The 26,381-nt window shown below is 46.7% G+C and overlaps 1 protein-coding gene across 1 annotated transcript in view; it reads left to right on the top strand.

The window, feature by feature from the left end:
- Positions 1–24,812, top strand: part of MYO15A (myosin XVA) — an 84,818-nt gene extending 60,006 nt beyond the window's left edge. The window contains exons 44-59 of the mRNA XM_088657268.1: positions 690–826; positions 2,175–2,247; positions 3,178–3,250; positions 3,857–3,930; positions 5,923–6,005; positions 7,012–7,142; positions 9,950–10,044; positions 12,124–12,201; positions 13,799–13,895; positions 14,766–14,926; positions 16,232–16,365; positions 17,429–17,562; positions 19,807–19,940; positions 20,447–20,587; positions 22,276–22,290; positions 23,207–24,812. Of these exons, the coding sequence (XP_088513394.1) occupies positions 690–826; positions 2,175–2,247; positions 3,178–3,250; positions 3,857–3,930; positions 5,923–6,005; positions 7,012–7,142; positions 9,950–10,044; positions 12,124–12,201; positions 13,799–13,895; positions 14,766–14,926; positions 16,232–16,365; positions 17,429–17,562; positions 19,807–19,940; positions 20,447–20,587; positions 22,276–22,290; positions 23,207–23,308 (1,662 nt within the window). The 3' untranslated portion in view covers positions 23,309–24,812. The remainder of the gene's footprint in view (positions 1–689; positions 827–2,174; positions 2,248–3,177; positions 3,251–3,856; positions 3,931–5,922; positions 6,006–7,011; positions 7,143–9,949; positions 10,045–12,123; positions 12,202–13,798; positions 13,896–14,765; positions 14,927–16,231; positions 16,366–17,428; positions 17,563–19,806; positions 19,941–20,446; positions 20,588–22,275; positions 22,291–23,206) is intronic.
- Positions 24,813–26,381: the final 1,569 nt, after the last annotated feature.

The following is a 26,381-nucleotide window of genomic DNA, read 5'->3' as shown; positions in this document are numbered from 1 at the left end:
GCTCCAACCTTGCTGTGCAGAGCGGATGCATCTTCCTCTGAGCCACTGGACCCAAGGGGACGTTGAGCCACTCTGGCATCTGCGTTGTAAGGGCAACTGCATCTGTTAATAATAATAATAATTATTATTATTATTATTATTATTATTTATTATTATTTATACCCCACCCATCTGGCTGGGTTTTCCCAGCCACTCTGGGCGGCTTCCAACAGAAAAATGAAATAGCATAATCCATCAAACATTAAAAGCTTCCCTAAACAGGGCTGCCTTCAGATGTCCTCTAAAAGTCTGGTAGCTGTTTTTCTCTTTGACATCTGATGGGAGGGCATTCCACAGGGCGGGCGCCACTACCGAGAAGTCCCTCTGCCTGGTTCCCTGCAACTTGGCTTCTCGCAACGAGGGAACCGCCAGAAGGCCCTCGGCGCTGGACCTCAGTGTCCGGGCAGAACGATGGGGGTTGAGACGCTCCTTCCTGGATGGATGCCCCTTCTTCGCAAGCCACCCAAGCCCTCTGCCACTAAACCCATTGCCACTGCATTAGGGGAACTGAGAACTGGAAAGAGGCAGGCAGAGTCCCAGATCCACCTGGGCTTCAATAGGCCTGTGGCCTTATCAAAAAGGCTGTGCCCACACATTCCCGACAAAACCAAGAGACGAACACCCTGGGCCTCTCCTTTCCTTTCCCCCAGGTGTGTCTGGCAGGGAGCGAATTCGCAGAGAGTGCTGAAGGCTTTGAGGGCGCCAAGGACATCGGCCCACGAGGCGGCCCCTTCAACATGCTGGAGTTTTCCAAGAAGTATTTCCGAGAAGGGCAGAGGGCAAAGATGTGAGTGCGTGCGGACGGATGGAGCCCCCTAAGGGCTTGTTTGCCCTCGAGAAACGGAGGCCGTCATCTCAAGTTTGGTGTTGTCAGAGTTGGTGTCCCGAGGCTGCAATCCCCCGTGTAAGGAAAGCAAAGGAATTCTGGGGTGCTGCAACCGTGCCCCTCCACCCACCTCAGCCTACCAGTTAGTTATAACACCCCCTGCTAACGTTTACGGGGTGCGATCATCGCATGTCTTGGGATGACCAAGAGGTAAGTCAAGAGCCCACTCTTTGCCCTGGGCAGTTGGCTCTCTTGCAGCATGTCAACCACCGTGATTCGCGGAAATCCTTTGCCTCTCAAGGAAGTAAATTGCATCGGAGGTTGAAGTGAGATAAGTTGGGGGGGGGGTTGCCTGAAGAGAAAAACAGACCCACAAGCTACTGCACCCTATAGCTGGATATGTGTATGTGTGGCAGGGAAGACAGCATGGGGTGGGTTTTAACAGGTAGGAGAGGGTATATTAATTGCCGTTTATCCCTCCATTTCCCCAAATGTGTGGATTAAGGAGAGTTTCAAAACCCCATCCTTAGCAGCAAAATTAAACGCATAGGAATTAGGCAGCGAAACCTTGTTTTGAGCAAGTCCAGCTATGAAGTACTGGTAAGCTGGCTTCCCCCTTCTTCCTCTGCTTAACAATGAATCAGGCAACAACTTGTAAAGTAATTTTAAAAGATTTACTTACTTTATAATCATGCATTGGTTCATAGCAAAGGCAGCAGCAAATCCATGCAGGCAAAATGCTTACGGTATAACCAGCTTCAGGCACGGGAATAGGGGGTCTCCTAACAACTCTCAGAACCCTTAACAAACTACAGCCCCCACAATTCTTTGGGAGGAAGGCCATGGCTGTTGAAAGTGGTATCATAGTGCTTTAAATGTATGCTGTGGAGGTGGCCACACACACACACAACAATTGTCCCAGTTATAGCCCCTCCTCTGTACTCCATTTATTAGCATGTGGAAATGAGTTGAAATTTGGGGAATCCTTGTGGACGAAATGCCTATCCGGCAAAAAGGGCAGGAGATGGTTCCCCCCCCCATGGGCTTGAGCTGGTCCCTAGGGCAGTATTTCCCAACCTTGTGCCTCCAGATGTTTTGGGACTACAACTCCCATCATCCCTAGCTAGCAAGACCAGTGGTCAGGAATGATGGGAGTTGTAGTCCCAAAACATCTGGAGGCACAAGGTTGGGAAACACTGCCCTAGGGGACCAGGCAGTCACAGATCCTAAGGGAAGAGGGAAAGACCCTTGTCCACCTGGAACCTTCCCTGAAAGGCAGGTTGTAATTCATGTCTGGAATTAATTTCAGGGATCCCAACAAGCAGAAATCCAAAAAAAGTGGTGAATCGAATGGCATGGCAGATATTCTGAAATTCACCAAGGTAATGCAGATAGTTTTCTTGAGCAACGACAGTTTTCTTCTCACTGGCTGCTTCTCCATGTGTGTATTGTGGACCCGAATGGGACCCCACTGCTATTATTTTTGTGGTTGGACAACATTTTATACCCATTTATACCCATTTCCTCCCCCTCCAAAAAGAAATACTTCTAAACGGTTTACAAAAGGCAGTCTAAAATATACATTTACAAAATGCATATAAAGACAAACATTAAAAACTAGTTGTACTTTTTTTTAAAAAAATGGTTTGTATCCAGTGTTAGTCATATTCAGAGTAAACTCATGGAAATTAATATTTAAAGGGCTGTCATGCAGTGAGCTTGTTTTTTCCTTCTCTATAGGGTAGCCCTCGAACCAATGGGTTCAAGTTACAAGAAAGGAGATTCCCTTCCAACTCTACAATTCTATGATTCTATGACTTAGATCCATGACTTTATGGATCCACTCTAAGTAAAGCTTAACTGGATACAACCCATGAAATAAAATGTCCGTCTCCACTTCTGTGTTTAGTTAAACTAACGCAGTTCAGGTCCAAGGGATTTTATTCAAGTGTGTAAAGCAGAGGCCAGCAAACCTTTTCAGCAGGGGGCCAGTCCATTGTCCCTCAGACCTTGTGGAGGGCTGGACTATATTTTTTTTGGGGGGGGGATGAACAAATTCCTATGCCCCACAAATAACCCAGAGATGCATTTTAAATAAAAGGACACATTCTACTCATGTAAAATCACACTGATTCCCGGACCGTCTGTGAGCCAGATTTAGAAGGTGATTGGGCCGGATCCGGCCCCCGAGCCTTAGTTTGCATACCCATGGTGTGTAAAGCATTGTGTGCAGCTGCCACACCTCTTTACTTGCCCTAATGCCTTTGCCTATTGCCTGTGGCACCAAGCCTCTTCCTTCCTTCCCTGCACAGGCCCCCATCCAGGAGTCGCTCATTGAATTCACGGACAGCAGCCTGAACAAAATAGCTGCAGAAACTTTCCAAGGTGAGGAGCTGGGAGGTCCGCTTTAGGAAGGCACAAGCAGGACCTGAGCAGAACAGCACACTTCTCTCCTGCGATTCCCAGCAGCTGGTAATCAGAAGTATCACTTCCTCTGATCGCACAAGGAGAAAAGTGATCAGGCATGATGGGGCAGTATCATTTTCTCGTAAAGTTGTAGTTCTGTTCTCTCTGTGTGTGCGCGCGCGCCAAAGGTAAGACTCCAAATGATCTTGGAGCACATAAACTAAGGAATTCTCTCTCACAAGGTGGGTGGCTTTAAAAGAGGATTAGAAAAAAATCACAGAGGATAAAGCTGTCAGTGGCTACAAGCTACAGTGTCCAGGCTGTCTCCACTATCAGAGATTGTGTATGGCTTTCTGAATACCAGTGGCTAAGAATTGCAAGTGCTGCTTTTGGGTTTCCCAGGGGCAATATGTGGGAAAGAGGACTCTGGGCTAGATGGGCCACTGGTCTGATCCAACAGGTTCTTCTTAACTTCTTATCTGGAGTCTCTCTCTCTCTCTCTCTCTCTCTCTCTCTCTCTCTCTCTCTCTCTCTCTCTCTCTCTCTCTCTCTCTCTCTCTCTCTCATCTGCATCTGCTTTTCCAGCTGTGATGAAGTTTATGGGCGACCTCCCACTCAAAGGACAAACTGAGCTAGAGGTGGTGTGTGCTCTTCTCAAGGTAATCAAGCTTCCTTTCTTCTTTTCAGGTCACAGGGGGAAAGAAATGAAAGACAATTTAGTGGGTTTTGTTTAAAAGGGATTTGTCTCAATTGCCAGTAAGGAAGTGCAGGGGGCAGCTTTACAGAGTCAATAATAAAACATATCATGAGGGAAAGGATGCGTGGTCTCTAATTACCAAAGGATTCCATGGTCTTAATTAAAACAATAACTTTTTTCTCCAAAAATGGTTAAGACTCTTTGTATATAAGATAAGATTAGACCAAATGGCAAAAAGTGATCTCGAACACTGTGGCCCCTGGGCATTTTTGGCTTATGCGAGATTTTTTTCAAGAGTAAGCTGCTTTCTGGCCCTTGCGGGGAATGGAACCTGCGGAGCCAATGCAAGCCCCAACGAAGTCCGGAGCTGAGGGAACTCCCTCCTTATATCTGCACTGGGGCTGCACTCGCCAAGCCAGCCTGGTTGCTCTAGTCTCTCCCAAATACCTCCTAATAAACATTCTCATTCTCGAGTGCAGCTGCTATAGTATAGTCCAGAGGTCACCATTGTGGCACCCACAGGTGAACATGCACCCATAGGGTCACTTTCTTCCTGTGAAATCAGGCTTGCAAGAAGCCTTCTGTTGTAGCCACTACAATAACGTTGCGGCTTGCGCTCCATTGCAGCCTTGTGCGTGCATCGTGCGCACAAAGGTTTCTCCAATTTCCACATGTGCCCACAGGCCCCAACACGATGGTGACCCCTTTAAAGTCCAACAACATATCAAGGACAAAACATGGGCTGCCCCTTAGCCTTAGAGCAGCAGCCTTCAACCTTCTTCCAACCTGATACCTGCTTTTAAGCCAAACATGCTACCGCTGTAGCCTAAAGCATGCTCTTCTGATTAACAGGTAAATAAATTGGAGTTCTAGTTGTAGATACACCGAAAAGAAGGACACCAAGAACTCTGGCCAGAAATTTCAATGTTAGGAATAAATCCTACTCGCGAGTTGCAGCTGCTGAGCTTGTCATAGCCATGGCACAGGCTACAGAAGTGTTTCTCAACCAGTGTGCCTCCAGATGTTTTGGGACTACAACTCCCATCATTCCTGACCACTGGTCTTGCTAGCTAGGGATGATGGGAGTTGTAGTCCCAAAACATCTGGAGGCACACTGGTTGAGAAACACTGGGCTACAGGGACGGATTTAGGTTGGATGAGGCCCTAAGCTACTGAAGGTAATGAGGCCCTTTATGTGTCCAGCTGTCCTTTGTCAACAACAAATTGTCGCTGTTTTTTGTGTTGGATATATGCTATACTGTATGGCAATTTATCAATTTATGGAGCTAACAGGTATCTAAAGCCATTTGCGCATGTTGCCACACAATCAGTCCATGCAGAATGTAGGCACCCTATATATAGAAATGAGCAAACCAGTGATATTTGAGGGAGCAGGCTAGCAGGCGGGGCCCATGACTTACATCATAGGAGCCTACACAACACAAACATTGTTGCTGTATGTCAGTTTTATTTTATTTGTTTTTTATCTTATATTTTGGAAATGTACATCCAGTTGTTGTTTTAAAAAAATTGGGGGGCCCAAGAGAGTGGTAGGCCCTAAGCTACAGCTTGTTTAGCTTATACAGTGGTACCTCTACTTACGAATTGAATGCGTTCCGAACACACATTTGTAAGTCGAAAAAATTTGTAAGTCGAATCCCATAGGAATGCATTGGGGGGGGGGAAATTCGTAAGTCGAAGCAACCCTATCTAAAAATTCGTAAGTAGAAAAAATCCTATCTAAACCGCATCCAAGATGGCGGACGGAGCTCCATTCGTAAGTAGAAACATTTGTAAGTAGAGGTACCACTGTACGTAAATCCGGCACTGGTGGGCTACTATGGCAAACTCTTCCATCAGCTTCCCAGGCCAGAGGTCTTTATGGGGAGAGAGCAAGGGCTGGGACTCCCCTGAGGCATGTATAACTCTATACTTGCTCCTGGTTCTCCACTAGCTCTGCGGAGACCACGAGGTCATCAGGGACGAGGTGTTTTGCCAGATCATCAAACAGATCACGGACAACACCAGCTCCAAGACGTACGTGAGTCTCTGGTAACATCCCGCAGGCCTGTGCACAGTGGTGGATAGAGGGGGAAGGGGGGGGGCTTCCATCCAGTAGAAGCACACGGCTTGTAAACCCCCAGAAAAAAATGCAATTATCGATGTTTCTCACCTTAAATTCAGGTATCTTCCATTCAACCTGTTTGAGATTAAAAGAATAATAATGTCCACATGTAAATTCATCATTTTCGTGCACATTTATCATAATGTACACCTTTTTGTATGCAACTTCCCCAAATGTAGCACATTTTTAAATGTTCTTTTCACTGATATTTGCATTTCTGTCTACAACTGTACCCTACTAAAGTGGTACCTCCGGTTGCGAACGCGTCTGGTTATGAATGCTTCAGGTTACGAGCTCCGCTAACTCAGAAGTAGCTGCTCCTGGTTGCGAACTTTGGCCCAGTATGCGAACGTAAATCGCGCGCCAGAGGCCCCATTAGCGAAAGCGCGCCTTGGGATAAGAACGGCTTCAGCTTAAGAACGGACCTGCGGAACGAATTAAGTTCGTAACCAGAGGTACCACTGTATACGCATTTTCACACGGCTGCAGAATTTGGAGTACTGCCAGTTTTGAAGGATGGCTGTGTTTCAATTTGCACCTAGTTTCAGAAAGTGCAAATTGGGCAGGTTTGCCGTTAAAGGTGAACTGGATAGCATTTGTCCCCCGTCCTAGTGATGAGTGGGGGCCCCAGGCCCCCATTGCATCAGGAGTCTCCTCTGTCTGCTCTTCTGATCCCACCACCCTCCCAACTCATGCTGATTCAGAAGTCCTCACTTCAGGGATATAGAGTGCTTCCAATGTCAAAAGGTCCCTACATATTGTAGGAGGGGAGAGGGGGAGGAGAGAGGGATACTACCTGTCCAAACTGTATCCCAGGTGAGGCATGTCTTTGGTACCCTTCTCTGTTTGTTCATTTCTTGCATACTATTTTAACAACCCCCAATTCCCTTCTTTTGGGGGGGAGGGGTTTCCACACAGGGACAGCTGCCAGAAAGGTTGGAGGCTGCTCTACATCCTGAGTGCTTATTATAGATGCTCCGAAGTCCTCCGGCCATATTTGCTGCAGTTCCTCCAAGAAATCTGCAACAGTCCCAGCTTGCATTTCCAAGGTGAGATATTGGGAAATTCGCCCCTGGAGACCATCTGATCAACCAGTCACAAGGTTACATATGCGCTGTCCTGGCTGAGAAAGAGCCATGCCTCAGTGGTGGAGCATCTGCTCTGCATGCAGAAGGACCCATGGAATCATAGAATTGTAGATTCATCCAGTCCAACCCCCTGTAATGCAATCCCAGATTTCAATCCCAAACATTTGCAGGTAGGATTGAGAAAGATTCGTGGTCTGAAACCTTGGAGAGTTGCTGCCAGCCACTGTGGACAATATTAAGCTGTATCAGCCTTTCTCAACCCTGGGGGGGGGGGGGGGCAATGTTATTGGACTACAATTTCCATCATCCCTAGTGAGAAGGTCCATCAGTCAGGGATGATGGGAGTTGTAGTCCAACAAATGCAAATTTTGCCTTTGTTCGGTAGACTAGTTTCTACATATACTTTCCCACCTGCTTCTCTGTCCTCCACCCAGGCCAGCGAAATGCATTATCAGAGTTCAAGGGTACATTCCTAGCCAGGCAAAAACACTGAGTGGGGAACCTTTGAGGGCTCCATTTAGCTCCTGGATCTCAGGTTCCCATCCCCTGCCCTATAGCCAGCTTTTCCCCTATTGAGAATGGCTGTGCTGGAGATTCACAGAATTTATTTATTTATAAGCTTGCTTCCCAAGATAAAAAACTAGGTTTGTGTCAAATGCATTGAGGGTGCTCCCATTTTTCTCTCACAGATGTTATAACCATTTTCGCCTTAAACTGCTTTGCATCAGGACTGCTTATCCGAATTTAACATTTCACAACTCCTGGGGCAGGGAAAGGGGGTTAGAGCCCAGGAAGAAAATGGTGGCTGCCTCCGCCTGCCCTCATCCATCAGGCTGCCCTGTTTGGGACGGTTTCCTCGCTGCTGCCCCATCGCTCATTAATAAATGGAAATGAGTCCCATCTGTTCAGCTCTTAGAAGGCAGCTTCAGTCGGAAGGCAGCTCACCTGTCGCAGCCGGTGGTTATTTCCTCATTAAAAGACGCAGGTTCCAAAACTGGCTCCAGTGGCTGGAAAGGAACATTGGCAAAGATAGATGACTCCCCCCGCCCAAGCTACGCTGTTAGCTGGGGATGCCAACTCACTCCATGTCCCTTTAGAATTCTGTCTGCCCCACAGATGGTCTTCTTACCACGGAGGTTTTGGAGCTTGGAAGATGTGGAACATGAAAAACTAGGCAGAGAGTTTTTAATCCATCTGTCAGTGCCCCAGGATGAATTTCAGGCTGTGGTGGCCTGCCAAATCTTGAATGCACCTGATGGTAGCAAATCTATGCCATCAGCTCAGCACAAGCTGAATCAGCTAGAAGGGTAGGGTTTTCCCCTGGCTGCTCTATGCCAAAGCCATCATGTGTATCCACACTTAACTGCTGAAATTGAGTCTTCCATATAATTCAGTGCAAATAGCGGTCCCAGGTTGCCCCCAAGCCAACCTTCCCCCCTCCCTGCCATCTTTGCTCACCCACTCCAGGTGACAGCAATATCAGTTGCGTTTCAGTGTTTTCTGTGTTCTCTTCCAGCATTTTTTCCGATCTGCTTTGTAGCATTTGGGTCTGGTCAATTCTGTTGTATATAGCCAAAGGCCTTTACAATGGACGGCAGAGAATAAACGGAAAATTTCCCTCTAAGATCTTACAACATAGCCTGTAGCAGCTTGCAACATAAAAAAGAAATTCACAGCATTAAATTTTAAAATTGGAATGCATTCACATACCTGGAACGGAGCTTCTTGGCTGCCAGCGCAAATTTGGCTCCCTGGTGTGTAATATATAGATGTTTCTCTCCTAGGAGTTCAACTGTCACTTCCTGTGCAGATCGACCTGGAAGCCTATTAAGAATTGGCGATATAAATTTTCCTCTGGGCATTCTATACAGGGGGCAAATCAGCAGCTAGTGTGTGATGTCCTCTACCTGATCGCATCCATATATGCATTTGCGATCCATATGGGGAATTCCCTGATATCTCCCCTCTAAATATGCCAAGGGCATCTGTTGGAATCTTAGTTCTGCAAAGGCCCTGCGTAGTTGTGGGGAGGTCAGAGTTTCAAGGTAATGAGGCCTTGAGTGAGTGGTCTTAATTTGGGGGTATCAAGTAGAGTAACTGGTGGTGATGGTGGGTGCTCTGTCTTGGTTGGCAGCCTGATCAAAAATCCAGTTTCTAAGGTCACGTGGGCTAAGGGCTAAGTAGTTCTCCGTTTGAAGATTCTAAGCATTTGGGAGGCACGGTATCTCTCTGTGTGTAAATAAAATGCAGTTGCAATACCAGCCTCTCCAGTATGCACAGGCAAAATGCTACTGAGGCTTTTCAGGGCTGCTGTACCATTAACTAAAAGCTTCCTGTTCATTAGTTCTACCCATTTTATTTCTCCCTGTTCAGTAGAGCTGGGGATGCTTGGTGTCACCCAATTGCTATTTTATTAGTAAGCATCTGTTTACACCTGTAGGCATTTTAGCCTACGGTGCTTTGTCTTTTCAATCAGGCTTAGGTGAGTCTAGAGCAGGCATCCCCAAACTGCGGCCCTCCAGATGTTTTGGCCTACAACTCCCATGATCCCTAGCTAAGAGGACCAGTGGTCAGGGATGATGGGAATTGTAGCCCAAAACATCTGGAGGGCCAAAGTTTGGGGATGCCTGGTCTAGAGAGCTGAATCTCTCTACAGCATTTGAGAAATCTGGAGCCCCACATTTCACTTCTCCTCTAGGATGCTTCTTCTCTCACACACACTTTCTGTCTCTGCCTCTCTTTCATATTTCTTTCATGGTCTCCATCAGGCATCGCCAAGGCATGTGAGCAGAACCTGCAGAAAACCTTTCAGTTTGGTGGCCGCTGCGAGTTCCCCAGTAACATGGAGCTCAAAGCCATGGTGGTGAGTGCTCTGCCGTCCCATGATGGCTTTGCTGGATATAATGGAGGGGTGGGTGGGTTTACACCAGAAGGAGAATGGCTTCCAAACAGGGATGGTTGGTGCTGTGATTTGTGTTTAAGAACTGTTTCCTGTTTCTATTACAGTGGTACCTCACAAGACGAATGCCCTGCAAGACTAATTTTTCGCAAGACGAATGCGTCTTGCGATCTGATGGTGACTCGCAAGACGAATTCGTTTTGCGAAAAGTTCATCTTGCGAATCGCGATTTCCCGTAGGAATGCATTGAAATTTAATTAATGCGTTCCTATGGGCAAAAAAAGAGATTTCAATGCATTCCTATGGGAAACCGCGATTCGCAAGACGAATTTTTCGCAAAACGAATTGACTCGTGGAACGAATTAAATTCGTCTTGTGAGGCACCACAGTACAGTATTTGAATGCTGTAAATGTTGATGGGCCTTTTTTTAACATGCTGTTTCAATTATTGGGAACACTGCTGGTGGGCCCTATGGACAAGTCTGCCGGTGGCATGGTTGTGTGATTTGGGAACTGGGAGTGACCCACCAGCAGTCTGCTTTGGGGGCACATGCATTCAAATCGCAGTTCAAATCCATGTTGGGGCTCACAGCAGGTTCAGACCCCCAAGTAGTCAACTTCCAGGTCTGTTATCTGGCCTGAGTGGATGCCTAGCATAGTCTAAGGCAGGCACGGGTTCATTTCCAGAGGAAACACTCAGGTTCTTGACTGTCTGGGTTCTGGAACCTGAAGGGAGCTGGCTGTCAGCCCTAGCAGGAAAAAGCAAGTATGGACATTATATCAGGAAGGAGCTGAGTTCCAGAGGAAGCGGCAAATGAGCATTAGAGGGGCAGCCATGTAATCACAGCCAGGTACTGTACTGGCCAGTAATGAGTTGTTCTGACTAAGGAGGGAGCTCTAAGACCAGGGCTTTATAGGGCCTGGTGGGCAAGGAGCGTCAGCTGACAGATGGCTCAGGCAGGCTGGTACTGCAGTCTAGAGGGCACCCTTGAGGCACGGACCATATCTTCCAGCCTTGCAGTGCTGATGGGATGCAAACAGGTGAGTCACCAGAGCATGCCTCCTAGCAGTAAGGTCCTCTGGATAATATGTTTCTGGGGTTGAACCTCTTCTAAACATGGCTTATGATTGGGGTAGGTGCATCAGCCTCTTTCCGTTCTATGCCAGTTTCACACGCCCTCAACAATCGTTAAGTCTGTTCCATCCTGTTTTCCCCTTTTTTAAAAAAAAAAATACACACTTTTAACCATTTTGTATGCTTTCCTTAAAATATGTGTTTTGTATGTTATTTGATATACAGGTGAAGCTCAGAAAATTAGAATATCGTCGAAAAGTGCATTTGTATTTTAGAATTTCTGTTTTGTTGGAAGCTGCCCAGAGTGCCTGGGGGAACCCGGCCAGATGGGCGGGGTATAAATAATAAATTATTATTATTATTATTATTATTATTATTATTATTTATTTCAGTAATGCAACTTATTATTATTTATTTTTCGTTTACTTTTTACAAATGCTTTCTTTTGGAAATTCTACAGTAATAAAACAAAAAATAAACAAAAATAAACATCGCTATTACATTTCATTAATTACATTCCATTTATAATTGAACCACCTAACGACAAATAATTACAATTACAACAAATAAAGGCTTGACATATCTTGCTTTGCATGTCATGCATCTATCTCATATATTGGTTTGACCTTTTCAGTTGCATTACTGAAATAAATGCACTTTTCAACGATATTCTAATTTTCCGAGTTTCACCTGTACATTTTCCTGCATTCCCCCCTATGCTTTTCAGCACATTTCCCTCTAAAATACACATCCCATCCCTGGTAAAATGCGCATTGTTGGGTGCACATTTCTGAAGCAAGAGTGCACTCCAGCATTCGGAAGAGTATGCAATCTGATGGTTAGCTGCTTCTCACTTTGCATATAAATGCAGAGGTTATGAAACAAGCTAGTTTATACTTAATGCAGAATTCTCCTCCATTTTTACCTATGACCCATGAACTTTGTCTTTCCTTCCTTCCTTTACAAAGGCCGGAAGGAGCTCCAAGCGGCAGCTGTTCCTCTTACCGGGAGGGATTGAGAGGCACCTCAAGATCAAAACTTGTTCGGTGAGTGGAAGAGGAAGGATCTCACATCCCCATAGATCAGAGAAGGGGAATTTCAGGCCCAGGGGTCAAATGGTGACCTCTCCAGGCCCTTAGGACTCTCCCCAGCCCACAACTGCTCCCTGGCCATGCCCCCTCACCCTGAGCCATGCCTCTTACCACCCCTGCTTTCATCCTCAAGTGTTTTTGCCTGGGTGGAACTGAACCTTTGAACTCTGATAATGTTTCTTGCATAGAGTCATAGAATCGTGGAGTTGGAAAGGGACCCTACAGGTCATCTGGTCCAGCCAGATGTGTGTGAGAGTGTGTGTGTGTGTAGGAACTGGCTTACTGTATGCATTATTTTTGTGATTGTAGGTTGTTTTCAATTGTTTCTTTCTCCATGCTAACTGCCCACAACAGTTGTGACTTAATCAACTTGCAAGAGCTTCTTTCATTACTGAAATATACTCGGAGTCGAGAGTGAATTTCATGCTCTTTATTCAGCTCATAGTCATCAAGGAGAAGAAGAGAAGAATGGCTCTTTCCCCAAAACCATCTGCTTATATACATTATTTACACAATGGGCCTTGCGTGATTGGCTACTTCAGGGCTACACCTGTGGGCCAATCAGGTTGTGGATTGACTTCTGCCTGCAGCCTGATTGGCTGCTCCTACAGGCCAATCAGGTTGCAGATTCACTTCTGCCAGCCGCCTGATTGGCTGCTCCTGCAGGCCAATCAGTTTGCGGATTCACTTCCACCTGGAGTTGGATTGGATAGCTCCTGCTGATTCTGAATCCTATTGTTCTAGGATTCAGCTCAGTACATACAGTAACAATTACCATCTTCAAAATGTAAAAACAATTCAAGATGGGGATTAGCGTCTTGCCCTCTCTCAGAATCATCTTTTCCTTCCATCTCCTTAACAAATAATAATCTAGCTTTCAGAAGAGATATGTATGGTTTCAAAGTTTGTTTTCTTTGCTTATGAACTTTGGCATTATTTAAAACTAGCAGTAAGTGTCCGGTGCTGCCCAGGAATTCTAATAAACCTAAACCTATTGTTATTTTTAAATGGATAGTATAAATTAGAGTGTTGGGGCTGTGTGTGCACACACTGTCTCTCTCTCTCATACACAGCAACATATTGCATCTGAAGGCATCCAAACATCTCTAAAAACTACCTCCTCCACCTCAGGAAACCTCATTTGTAACTGCCACGTCCGTTTGGGCGAAGTCATGGCGAAGTCATGTTTTGGTCCACCATCTTGTTTCAAAATGGTGTCCCGCATCCAAACACAGACAAAGACCACATTGGGAAGCCACATGACAAGTTTCGCGATGATACGAGATATCATCTAACCAAAGACACTCTAACCCAGGCATCCCCAAACTTCAGCCCTCCAGATGTTTTGGACTACAATTCCCATCTTCCCCGGCCACTGGTCTTGTTAGCTAGGGATCATGGGAGTTGTAGGCCAAAACATCTGGGGGGCCGCAGTTTGGGGATGCCTGCTCTAACCCATAGCAAACAGACAAGCAAACAGGCGAGCCACATTCCAGAATATGTACCTGGTCACCTGTGACTCAACTTCTCTGTCCCTCACCTGCGTTTCCAGGTTGCGCTGGATGTGATAGAGGAGTTATGCTACGAGATGGGACTACGCCGCCCTGAGGCCTTTGACGAATACATCATTTTTGCTGTCGCCAACAGAAGTGAGTCCCGCCAAGCCCCAGAGGAGAGAATCCCTCAGTCCAAAGACCAGGAATAAATGTATCGTTCCACTCCATGTATTTTGTTCAAACTACCGATTTCAGGATCAGATCACATTACAGAGCTAAACTAGGTTTACTAATCTCCTGGTGGACTATAAGCACCTGAGAAGAGTCGGGCTGCTGGATCAGGCCAAAGGCCAATCTGGGCCAGCACCCTCCTTTCATAGGAGCCAAGCAGACACTTATGGGAGCCTGCAAATGGGATCTGAGTGCAACATGCACTCCCCACTTGTGTTCCCCAGCAACTGGTATTCAGAGTCATACCACCTCCAACAGTCTTATCTTCCATGAATACACCTCAAAATTACCCAACCCCCCAAAACTGACCATTTCAATACCTTTGCTATGAAGCTTCCTAGCAGCTTCCTAGCAGCACCACAACAATCGTGGGTGGATTTGCACAGAGTTCTAAAGAGTCGCTGCACAAAAATAACAAAATTCAGATAAATTTATTGCCTGTCATACGTTGTTTCAGTAGGACACCAGGCGTATAATTTTGTAAGCTATATTATTATTCTTGCTTGTGAAAATTCACACGGTTGCGCCTGAAAGGTTACTGAATTTCTTTTTGAGATGCTGGACTTTATCTGGAAAATGTCTACCACCACCTGTTGGTAGAGGGCTGTAAAACCATCCTTTTGGCCATTTAGGAAAAGAGCAGCCCCCCCCCCACACTTTAGCAAATCACCAGTCTACATTTGGAAGCTAGGGGGCCCAGACTGTACACCGACCGGGTGAATGTAGCCACCCAACTCACCAGGAACACCAGGCTGCTTTAAAAATCTGATCCGTGCCATTTCACCCACGCAGATCAGAATGTTCGGCCTTTGAACAAAAAGGAGTACATCCTTGATGTTGCCGTGGAAATGGAGAACGTGGACAGCGGCTTCATGTTCTGGTATCGGCGCGTCATCTGGGCCCAGCCGCTAAAGTTTGACAATGAGCTCTATGTCACCATGCACTACAATCAGGTGAGACCTTTGCAGCAAAGAAAAGGGAAAGTTTTCAGAGAGGAGCAGCCGAGTGCAGGTCTTTAAAGCCCTAAATGGCCTCGGTCCAGTATACCTGAAGGAGCGTCTCCACCTCCATCATTCTGCCCGGACACTGAGGTCCAGTACCGAGGGCCTTCTGGCGGTTCCCTCGTTGCGAGAAGCCAAGTTGCAGGGAACTAGGTAGAGGGCCTTCTCGGTGGTGGCGCCTGCCCTGTGGAACACCCTCCCAACAGATGTCAAAAAGGAAAACAACTACCAGACTTTTAGAAGACATCTGAAGGCAGCCCTGTTCAGGGAGGCTTTTAATGTTTAATAGATTGTTGTGTTTTATTCTTCTGTTGGAAGCCACCCGGAGTGGCTGGGGAGACCCGGCCAGATGGGCGGGGTATAAATAAATTATTATTATTATTATTATTATTATTATTATTATTATTATTATTATTATTATTCCTTCTCAAAATGACTCACAGGTAGGTTTCCTTCCAGGTCTTGGTGATGGTGACATTTGTCTGGGCAGGAAGGCATTTTTGACTAGGACAGGTCGACCAGTGACTCTGCAGTCTATTTTGACTGTAATTGGTTCAAGATGGTCGGAGCCTCTGAAGCTGCCTTTCTCCCCCCGCTAAGCCTTCTATAAAGTGGGTGGTCACAAAAATACAACAGGGTTTTAAAGAATAACAGGTTTGTCGTGTCAATGAGCTCTAGCGAAGTAGAGCCCAGATTACGAGAGCCAGGGTGGTGTAGTGGTTAGGGCAATGTTTCCCAAACTCGGGTCTCCAGCTGTTTTTGGACTACAGTTCCCATCATCCCTCACCACTGCTCCTGCTAGATAGGGATGATGGGAGTTGTAGTCCAAAAACAGCCGGAGACCCAAGTTTGGGAAACCCTGTATTTTTGTGTTTTGATATTCTAAACCACCCTCTGATCTACGGATGAAGGGCAGTATAGAAATCTAAATAATAATAATAATAATAATAATAATAATAATAATATATAATATATGCACATATGGCTATAGAAAGGAAGGAAGTATTTCAAACAGTGATTAGAAAGATTTATAACCCAATAAAATTCCCGAACTGGGTGACATGTCAAAGGCAGGAAGTAGTCTGTGACATTTCTCAAGGTACATGCTAAGGAACAGCTCCTCTGCATGGTAGCGGAATCCATGAAGGTTCCACCTTACAAGATCGTAGTATATACAGCATTTCAAATATTTGGAAGCTCCAAATGCTACTTAATTCTTATTATTCGCATTTATAACTCCTCCTCTCGTTCCTTCAGGTTCTCCCTGATTATCTGAAGGGGCTCTTCAACACTCTCCCTCCCATGAGGCCGAGTGAGCAACAGTTCCAGCAAGTCTCCAAGCTGGCTGCTCTGCAGCACCGAGCAAAGGACAGCTTCTACCTGCCTACCGTGTAGGTGCCCTGTAGGTTAGGGGGCTGCGGCGACAGGGCGAAAAGGTGACATGTCCCCCCTCCGACCAGGAAGCAATTCTGAGCTGGCAGGTTCTAGGGGGCTGTTTCTGATGCTCTGCCTCGATCACTGAGGCCCTCTTAGATGGCTCCCCAAGCCCCTGAGGTCCGGTTGGCCTTTACTAGGTCGGCCTTTACTAGGGCTCGAGGTATGATTGTGGCAGGTCCCGCCCTGTGGAACTTCCTGCCAGTAGAGGTTTGGCAAGATGCCTTCTCCTTCTCCTTTTAGACCTCCCCTAAAAACGTGGGTGGCACTGTGGGTTAAGCCAATGAGCCTAGGGCTTGCTGATCAGAAGGTCGGCGGTTCGAATCCCTGCGATGGGCTGAGCTCCCGTTGCTCGGTCCCAGCTCCTGCCAACCTAGCAGTTCGAAAGCACGTCAAAGTGCAAGTAGCTAAATAGGTACTGCTACAGCGGGAAGGTAAACGGCATTTCCATGTGCTGCTCTGGTTCGCCAGAAGCGGCTTAGTCATGCTGGCCACATGGCCTGGAAGCTGTACGCCGGCTCCCTCGGCCAATAACGTGAAATGAGCGCCGCAACCCCAGAGTCGGTCACAACTGGACCTAATGGTCAGGGGTCCCTTTACCTAAAAACTGTGCAGGCCTTTGCAATACATACCCGTTCCTTTTTACCAACCAGGTCATCTTGATATTTGTTGGACTCCAACTCCCATCAGCCCCAGCAAGCAAGACCAGCAGTAGTGAATGATGGGAGTTGGAGTCCAACAACTTACGGAAGCCTCCAGGTTGGGGAAAACAGTCCTGACTGAAATAATTTTAATTGCATGGAGCATCTTATTTTGAGTCTGTCTAAGACAACCTTCTCCATTCTGCTGCCCTCCAGATGTTGTTGGACTCCAAATCCCATCAGCCCCAGCCAGAATGGCCAATAGTCAAGGATGACGGGCGCTGTAGTCTAATAACGGCAGGAGGGCTTCTGGTTCTGCACCCCATCCTAGGTGGTTTATGACTTCTTTTCTTCTTGTGTTTCTGCTTCCCCATTACAGGCGGGAGGTTCAGGACTACATCCCGCCCCAGTTCTACCATCTGCAGAAGGCCCAGTCGTGGCTGGACATGGTCATGCACCACATGCAGCAAGCGCAGGCCTTGAGTGCCCACCAAGCTCGGGCACAGTTCCTAGGTAAGATGTTGGCTTGCAAGGAAGTGGCATTAATTGACCCAGGGCATGGCACTGGGAAGGTTTTGCCGACGTAAACAGAGGGAGTGCCGACCAGCCAAAGTTACAGAAATGAGGCATAATAAAAGGGACTGGCTGCCTTAGTTGAACCAGCGCAGTAGGGTGGGAGCTTTTTCGGGCCAAGGGCCACATCAGCCCAGTAGAAAGCTATCAGGGGCCACGCTCAATTAGTGGGCAGCCCAGACCCACTCACATACACAAAGCTATTTCCCATTGTCACAGAGGCATTTATTTATTACTTGGCAGCTCCACTCAAGGTTCACCTTCCATTTTCTTCCATTCTTTCTGCAAAGTTTGTTTTAAAAAAGCAAAATAAATAAAAAGCTCACCAACACCACTCATCTGTCCCGGCTGCACAAAAGGCACAAAGAACTCAGCAATCCCAGCAGGACGCTGCACACCTGAGCTGCAAGCCCCGCCTTACAGCTCTTTAAAGCCTCAAGCTTCAAAATGCACTTGCATCCCAAAAATTACGTGCATGCAATTGCAGAATCCATGAGCTCCTTTTTGCAAGGAGCACAAATCTGCTGAAATGATCTTCTTGCAACAGATCCTCTTGCAGAGAAAGAAGCTACAGCTGCACACATAGTCAGGCCCTACGTGCAGGCTGGGTGGCGCAGGGCACCATGGCGCCGGCCCGCCAGGAGGGCGCCGCGAGCTGCGCCCACCCGCTGGCCGACCGGTCCGCCGCGCAGCTGCGGCTGCCTGCCGCGCAGCAGCGCCTGTTACACCTGCGCTGCGCGCGGCGCCCACCAGCCCTCCGCGCTGGGAAACGGGGTGGGAGGGTGCCGGAACGGGGCGGGAGGGCGCCGGAGGATCCGGCACACCACGGCGCCGGGAGCGCTTAAGACGGCGCTGCACATAGTACAGCATCAAAGCCCTTTTCTCGCCACACTGAACAGGTAGCGAGCAGTAGGCCCCAGAGAGCAGATGGAATCTAGCTTAGAGTACCTTGCCTATTGGATGGGGTGGGTGTGGGGTTCTCCACTCCTGAACTTGAATAAAGAAAAAGCCCTGTCGGATTAGACCGAGGCACGTCCATCTGGCCCAGCACCATTTCCAAGATCAGCCAGTCAGATACAGTACTTCCAAGAGGACATGAAGGAGGCAACAAACTGAGTTTCACTGCACCCAAAAGTGAAAGTTCTATTTAGGGATCATGGTACGTAGGTGCTGTTAGATCTCTTCCTCCTTCATGGATTGTCTAATCCAGACATCCCCAAACTGCGGCCCTCCAGATGTTTTTGCCTACAACTACCATGATTCCTAGCTAACAGGACCAGTGGTCGGGGAAGATGGGAATTGTAGTCCAAAACATCTGGGGGACCGAAGTTTGGGGATGCCTGGTCTAATCCATGGGTAGGCAAACTAAGGCCCGGGGGCCAGATCTGGCCCAATCGCCTTCTCAATCCGGCCCACAGACGGTTTGGGAATCAGCGTGTTTTTACAAGAGTAGAATGTGTCCTTTTATTTAAAATACATCTCTGGCTTATTTGTGGGGCATAGGGATTCGTTCATTTTTTTTTCCTTTTCAAAATATAGTCCGGCCTCCCACAAGGTCTGAGGGACAGTGGACCGAACCCCTGCTGAAAAAGTTTGCTGACCCCTGGTCTAATCTCCTTCTACAATCGTACCTTGGAAGTCGAACGGAATCCGTTCCAGAAGTCCGTTCGACTTCCAAAACATTTGAAAACCAAAACATGGCTTCTGATTGGCTGCAGTAAGTTCCTGTAGCCAATCGGAAGCTGCGGAAGCCCCGTCGGACATTCAGCTTCCAAAAATAGTTTGCAAACTTCTGGGTTTGCGGCGTTTGGGAGCCACAACGTTCGAGAACCAATCTGTTCGAAAACCAAGGTACAACTGTAAAGCCCAGAATGTGCTGGAAATGTTTACGGTAAAACATGCACATTCTGCTTTGTAAGTGAGGTGAGAAAAGTTACCGGGCAACAATAAGTTATGTAGTCTAGCTGCAAATCTGGTTAGTCGTGTGAGAACAGGTTGCTTTGCTAAAGAGGCCATTGTCTGGATCTAACAGGCTTTTCTTACACTCTTAATTCCATAAGGGAGAAAACCCCTTTCTCCAGATCAAACTGAAGTTGAGCACAGCACCCCTTTGTCTCTTGCCCCAGTAATATTTCACAATAATGCTGGTGTTGCAGATCATTCCATTTCCGCTCCCCCCTCCAGGGCTCCTGAGCGCTTTCCCCATGTTCGGCTCATCCTTCTTCTACATCCAGAGCTGCAGCAACAACACCATCATCTCCCCCTGCATCCTGGCTGTGAACCAGAATGGACTCAACTTCCTGAACAAGGAAACCCACGTACGTTTTATGGATTGTCCCATCCCACCCCCTTCCAGGCTGCTGTTCAGCAGGCGAAGCTGACTCCTGGCCCATGACAGCAAGTCCTGTTGCAAGTCCTGATGTCCTGTTTGCTGTTGGGGTTTGGCTCTGAATCTGTGCGATTCAAGGGAAGAGGCTGTGGGTTTTGCACAGCAGCGTAAGCTCGCATGGTGACAGTGTTAGTGGATCTCTGTACATACATGTGTCTTTACTTGAAAGACCAGAAGAACTGTTCATAGTAGATAGCAGTGTTCAGCTTTGTCTTGTGTCTGGATACAGTAAACAAAGCATTCCTTTGAACTGCATGGGAAAGGAGTTTTCCCATTAACCGGGGACTCTGGAAGAAGCTGTGTTGCTGGGAGCAGGAAATCTCTGAAGACTCTGCTGCGGTTTCACGTACTCTACTGGTTGGGGTGTGGTGAACTAACAGCTGATTTCCACAAGTCACTAGCAGCTATAACACGGCTCTTTTCTTCCTCTTCCAGGAACCCATTGTGACATTCTCCCTGAAAGAGATCCAGTCCACACGCACCCAACGGCCCTCGGCTGGATCCAGCTACCCCTACGTAGAGATCATGCTGGGGGGCTTGATGTCCCAAAGGATCACACAGCTGCAGCTGGAGCAGGTAAATCAGGGAAACGCCTGTCCTGAGACAGCATAATTCCCCTAAAGGCAGTGGTGACTGGTACCCTTGGAACTGCCAGGGTGGAAGGCAGTAGGAGTCCAGGCAGTAGGAAGAATGACAGGTGGAGCCAATTATTTCTGGTTTTGTCCCCATCCTCCTCCGTTCTGCAAAGGCAACACTTGATGCTGAGGAGGAAGAAGCTGACAAGGAGGTAGTCAAGGAGGTAGTCAAGTGGAGCTTGGCTGAGGGCAGGCTGAGCTTGGTGGGGCAGTGCCCCATTGGGCCTAAGAGATAAGCCTGCACTGCATTTGTCCTAATGAGCCAGCCTCATGGCATGAGTCCAGCGAGATGCACTTAGACAGGCCTGAGGAGTTAGGGGCAACACCGAATTTTCACCTGAAGTTAGAGCTGGGGTGACTTTGAGAATTCCACTGTTATGTACTGAGCTTGGATCCTAGAACAATAGGCAGGTACGATGGTGATGATGATGATGATGATGATGATGATGATAATAATAATTTATTATTTATACCCCGCCCATCTGACTGGGTTTCCCCAGCCACTCTGGGCGGCTTACAAGAGAAAAATGAAATAAAACAATGAAACATTAAAAGCCTCCCTAAACAGGGCTGCCTTCAGATGTCTTCTAAAAATCTGGTAGCTGTTTTTCTCTTTGACATCTGATGGGAGGGCGTACCACAGGGCAGGCGCCACCACCAAGAAGGCCCTCTGCCTGGTTCCCTGCAACTTGGCTTCTCGCAACGAGGGAACCGTCAGAAGGCCCTCGGTACTGGACCTCAGTGTCCGGGCAGAGCGATGGGGGTGGATACGCTCCTTCAGGACGATCCTAGAAGGCAGCAACTTGGTTGGTCTGCAGGAGCCGCCCAATCCGGCTCCAGGAGGAAGTGAATCAGCAACCTGATTGGCCTGCAGGAACAGTCCTATCAGGCTCCAGGTGGGGAGTTGAATCAGCCAATCACACGGGACCCATTGTGTAAATAATGTATATATAGCCAGAGGTTTTGGGGGAAAGCACTACTCACTGTTTACCATGAGCTGAAATAAAGAGCATGAAATCAACAATCAACTCCGTGTATATTTCATCCACCCTGGGCAAAGCATCCTAGGAATTTTGAGGGAAGCTGGAGCTGATTTGGTGAGACTCGTATCATTTCTTAAGGGAGAGAGGGTGGGATCCATACATCCCCCGAAGGTGTTACGGCAAAGCAGATTTTACCCCACAGCAGATTTTCAGGTTCCTTTGAGTGAAATGCCTGTGGAAAGTCCAGGGAAAAGTGAATAGTTGTGAGAATGCTAGCAAAATTTATCGGTGGGGTGACCTGCATCTCCATTTGTGGATCTGTGCCCTTTAAATTCAGATTGGCAAAAATCTGATTGGGAAAATATTTGAGTAGGGTGTTTTGTTTTGTTCTTTGCATCCAGAAAGCATTTGTTCATTTGGCTTTTAGACTCCTGGCCTAAATAAAACCTTGTGGCACATTACAATGCTGCGCACCAGAGCATTTTCAGAATCTAGCATAAGCTTTATAATTTATTATGCTCATTTAGACTTTGTTGGAAATATGATGCAACTCTGCAAATATGCTTAACTCACATCATTCTCCTCCCCTCCCCTCTCTTTCTGTCTCCTCTGTCTTCTCCTGTCTCCTTCCACTGGCTCTGTGAAGCTTAACCTTCAGATGGTAGGTAGCATGCAATTGGGGTGATAAAACTTATTTTTTAAAAAATGCCAGTGTATTGCATTTTCATGTGTCCAAAGCACAAATTATTTTTGTAATATTTACAACAGCCCTGCAATGTAGGTGAATATTGCTATTATGCAAAAGGTGACTCGTGACTTCATCTGTTAGCCGCCACAATTGCACCATGCAAAGTTGGTATTCAGATCTCGAAACAGCCATTCACAAGTTTGCTGAGCTCATGTTGTTCCTTGGCCTTTTAAAGCTGGGAAGAGCGAATGTCTTTCGTGAGTAGCACATGTCATACGCAAGGAGATATCAGGATATCGGGGCAGAGACATAAGGGGGGGGGCAAGGCCATAGAAGGCTTTGAAAAAGTAAAGGTGAGGATCTGAGATGGCTTTGTGCTGGAGAAGTGGCTTACATTTCTCCCAAAAGGATTGGATGGACAGGATGTGGTCAACGACACCCTCTGAACGCCTTCCTTATCATTTCAGTGTTATTAGAGTCTCTTAACAGAAAGACCAACTTGAATCTGTCTGGTTCCCCCATTTTAACTTTTGTAAACAGGCAGTTTCACTGTGGAGAGGTTTGATAATGCCAACAAATAGTGATGGCTAAGAAGGTGTATTTAATACCTAGGGTGCAAACCTTTAGTATCTATGCATCTCATAATTAGTATTGTTTTGGTTTCTATGGATCTGTTGTTGAATTTCTTAGAATGAACTGCCTTGCTACCTTGCCGAGACCATGTTATGGGACCAAAAATCCAAAAAGAATTAACAGGGAGCTTTTGCTGGATCTGACATCCATCTAATTCCTTCTAAGCCCTACTTAGTGGAGCTAGTAGCTTTTACGGCAGCGTCTCTCAACTAACGTCAAATCACCGTCCACCTTCTTGCTTTCCTTCCCTCTCCAGGGCCTGGAGCTTTGCCGAGTAATCGCCACCCACATGGAGAGCTTGCTGCACGCCCGCGAAAAGCGACTCACCCTCCCTCCGAGCGAGATCACGTTGTTGTGAATGGACTGGCCACACGCATCTTCCTTCCTCTCTCTCTCTCTCTCTCTGGGCTGGCCCAATACATTTCGGTACCTGAGGCAAGCCACAAAGTGGTGCTTCCCCCCCGGAAGACGGTGTGAGTGAATGGGAGGGGGTAAAGATCTACGTTGGGAACGAGGGTGAAAGACCAGCAACATCTCCTATTCACCAAGAGGTTGCTGTAGAGGTTGCATTGGGGAGGGTTGCAGAGGAGGAAGCAGATATGGCCTGGGGAAATAATTGGTGAATACCAATTAATCCTGAAGTCCCAGATGTGTGGGAAACTGCAAAAGGAAAATGGATGACTGCCTAAATTCAAAAAGCATGCGGGCCTTGACTCACTCTCTAGCCAAAAACCCTTTCAGCAGAGTTTAAAACAGAAATATGTGCAGTGTTTGTAATGTGTGGGAAATATAGGTTGTTAGGCTTTTAAAATGTCCCAGTATTAATTGCTTTCAGTTGCTTCTAGGAGTGAATAGACTTACCTTAAGTAAGCTAAAATGCTTTATTTACACAGCAGTCTCACTCAATGCTACAGCAGAAACAACACAGATAAAAACTTCATGAGTACAAAAATATGAAAAGTATCTTCAAACATGGAGTCTGGGCTTAGGAGCTCCGGCCTTATGCATCTGGTCAGTTATATGGTTCAAAAATAAGAGATAAAGGAACAGGAAACAGCCTTTATTTCCTCCCTCGCCATAGGTGAGGGGTCAGGACCAATCTGAAACTTCTTTAGCATTTAATAACTCTGTGATCCTTAACCCATTTCTTACTATTATGCACAATTTTATGCAGATTTGGCTGCATAAATCTCCTACAAACGTCTGGTGTGTGTGTGTGTGCCAGGTTTGGGAAGGCTGCCCTCGTCTATCCCTATAGACTGCTATATATGAGAAGTCCTACAAAACCAGGAGTTGAAGCCTGAGACCAGATTCTCCTAACAAGAAATTTGAGGTGGGTGGATGGAACCTATAGAAGAACTACTGAGCTGGACCAGATCAAGATGCCATCTGGCCTAGCACTCACTTTGCAACAGCTGTCAGCCAGATGTGTCTGGAAGCTTCCGAGCAAAGCATGATGATGAATCATCCACTGTTTGTCTCCAGCCTCTGTCTGTTTACGTGCAAAAGTTGTTTGCAAAGTTATTCACAAGTTCTGTTGTTTGTTTAACATACTTTGGTCCGGTTTCAAAAATATGGCTTTTCCTGCAACTTTGCTCTTTATTTTTATAAAAGCAACCAGTCTTCAGAAGAACTGGTATTGTGCTATTTTTTTTGGGGGGGGGAGAGAGAAGAAGAAGAAGAAGAAGAAGAAGAAGAAGAAGAAGAAGAAGAAGAAGAAGAAGAAGAAGAAGAGGAAGAAGAAATAGTTCACACGCTACCTGCTATATTTTGTAATATTTTTGCACTCAAAATTGCGCTTTTTTGAGAGGGGTTATATTTGTTCACAATTTGAGCAAAATTAAAAGTGTCATTTTATGTCATACGCTCATGGGCGCCTGGTATTTTGCTTTTCACCTTTGAGAACAACAATATCGCATTAGTCAACTTTCCAAACACACATGCCAAAAAGAGTGTGTGCCTGCCCCAGCATAAATGCAAAATAGTTATTGAAGATGCAATTCTACACAAGAGAGGTGGGAAACCTTTTTCAGGCTTAGGGCTGCAATCCCTAGGATTGTTCCTTTCCTCTTATTTGGTAATCCATCTCACTCAAAAACCTCCTGGAATACAGTACATGTTGACCTAACAGAGGAGCACGCCAGCAAAAAACACAGGAGTTTGTAAACACTTCCAAGCTCCCAAACATAGGTGGGACATGTAATTATATCAGGATTACTGCATGGCTTATTCAGCGGTTGGATCTTTCTGTGCCTCTGCCAGCATTTGGTGGCAGATAGATATTAGACAATCACACTTATTCATTGCACCAACCGTGCCTCCAGGCACTTACAATCTAGATATCATCAGAGATAAATGTCTGTTGCAGAACACATCCCGCCTCAGTGAGACTAACTACTCGCTGCCATTATCTGCCTCTCCTGCCGGGGAAGAAGCCGTTGAGCAAACAGACAGTGGTAGAAATGTCTGAAGTGTTTTGTTGGAGAATTAAAAAATAAAATAGCTCAAAAGCAAAAAAAAGGTCAACAACTTTGACAAAAAACACCCCACCCCACCTCCTGGGCAGCAGAATCTCCTGCACTTACTCCCTACCCCTCATTTCCTGGGCCAAAAGGTAGGCAATTAAACAGGTAGGTTGCAATGATGCTGATGTGCAAGAGATCTAAGAGGCTTTTGGCAGTTTGCATCCACCTGGCATGTGGGGCCTTTGCAGATGCCTGATCATTGCTGTGGTCCTTGATACCAACCCTAGAGGCAACAAGGGAAGGAGAAGGAAACAGAGGAGGAGATTAACAAGGTGTTGCAATCATTTTGGTTACACATAGTCAAACTTGGTTATAATGCAGGGGTGGGGAACCTGTGGGGCCCTCCAGATGTTACTGGACTCCCTCAACCAGTGCTCAGCAATGGTGGCAGATGGGTCCTGTTAAAAACACACACACCCTAAAACCTAATGGGGAAAGTTGTGTTGTCTGTTCAAAGGGATCGGAAGATAGCAAGAGAAGTGGCATCATGCAGGCATTTTTCCATATGAAGACAAAAAATCCAATCCAGGTGAATGGTCCCTTCATTAATTGACTTGGAAAATGAGTAGGAAGGAAAGGAGATTGGCAGGGTTCAGTAAAGGCCTCCAGGAAGACATTAATTAGCCACTTATACCTGGTGCTTCCTGTTTTAAGGCCAAGGGCTCCCAAAGCATAGGAAGAAAGTAGGTCAGAGAGCTTTGGCTTATTTGCTGGCTGACTTTCCATCCTCTTGCCTCACAGAGATTTTGCTGAATGAAACACAGCTTAGGCACAAGACACCTAACACCCCAATGCCATGATTTGCCTCCATGGGAATGTGCTGTGGTGCATCCTCCAAAAGGGATGATCTCTCCAGCTGCTTCCCGCTCCCCTTCTAATCTCCTTTCCCTTGTCTGCATGTTTTTG

Source organism: Zootoca vivipara, chromosome 13 (assembly GCF_965207765.1).
Source record: "Zootoca vivipara chromosome 13, rZooViv2.hap1.1, whole genome shotgun sequence".
Lineage (NCBI taxonomy): Eukaryota > Metazoa > Chordata > Lepidosauria > Squamata > Lacertidae > Zootoca > Zootoca vivipara.
The sequence above is the reverse complement of the archived record's forward strand: the minus strand, read 5'-3'. Positions and strand labels throughout refer to the sequence as shown.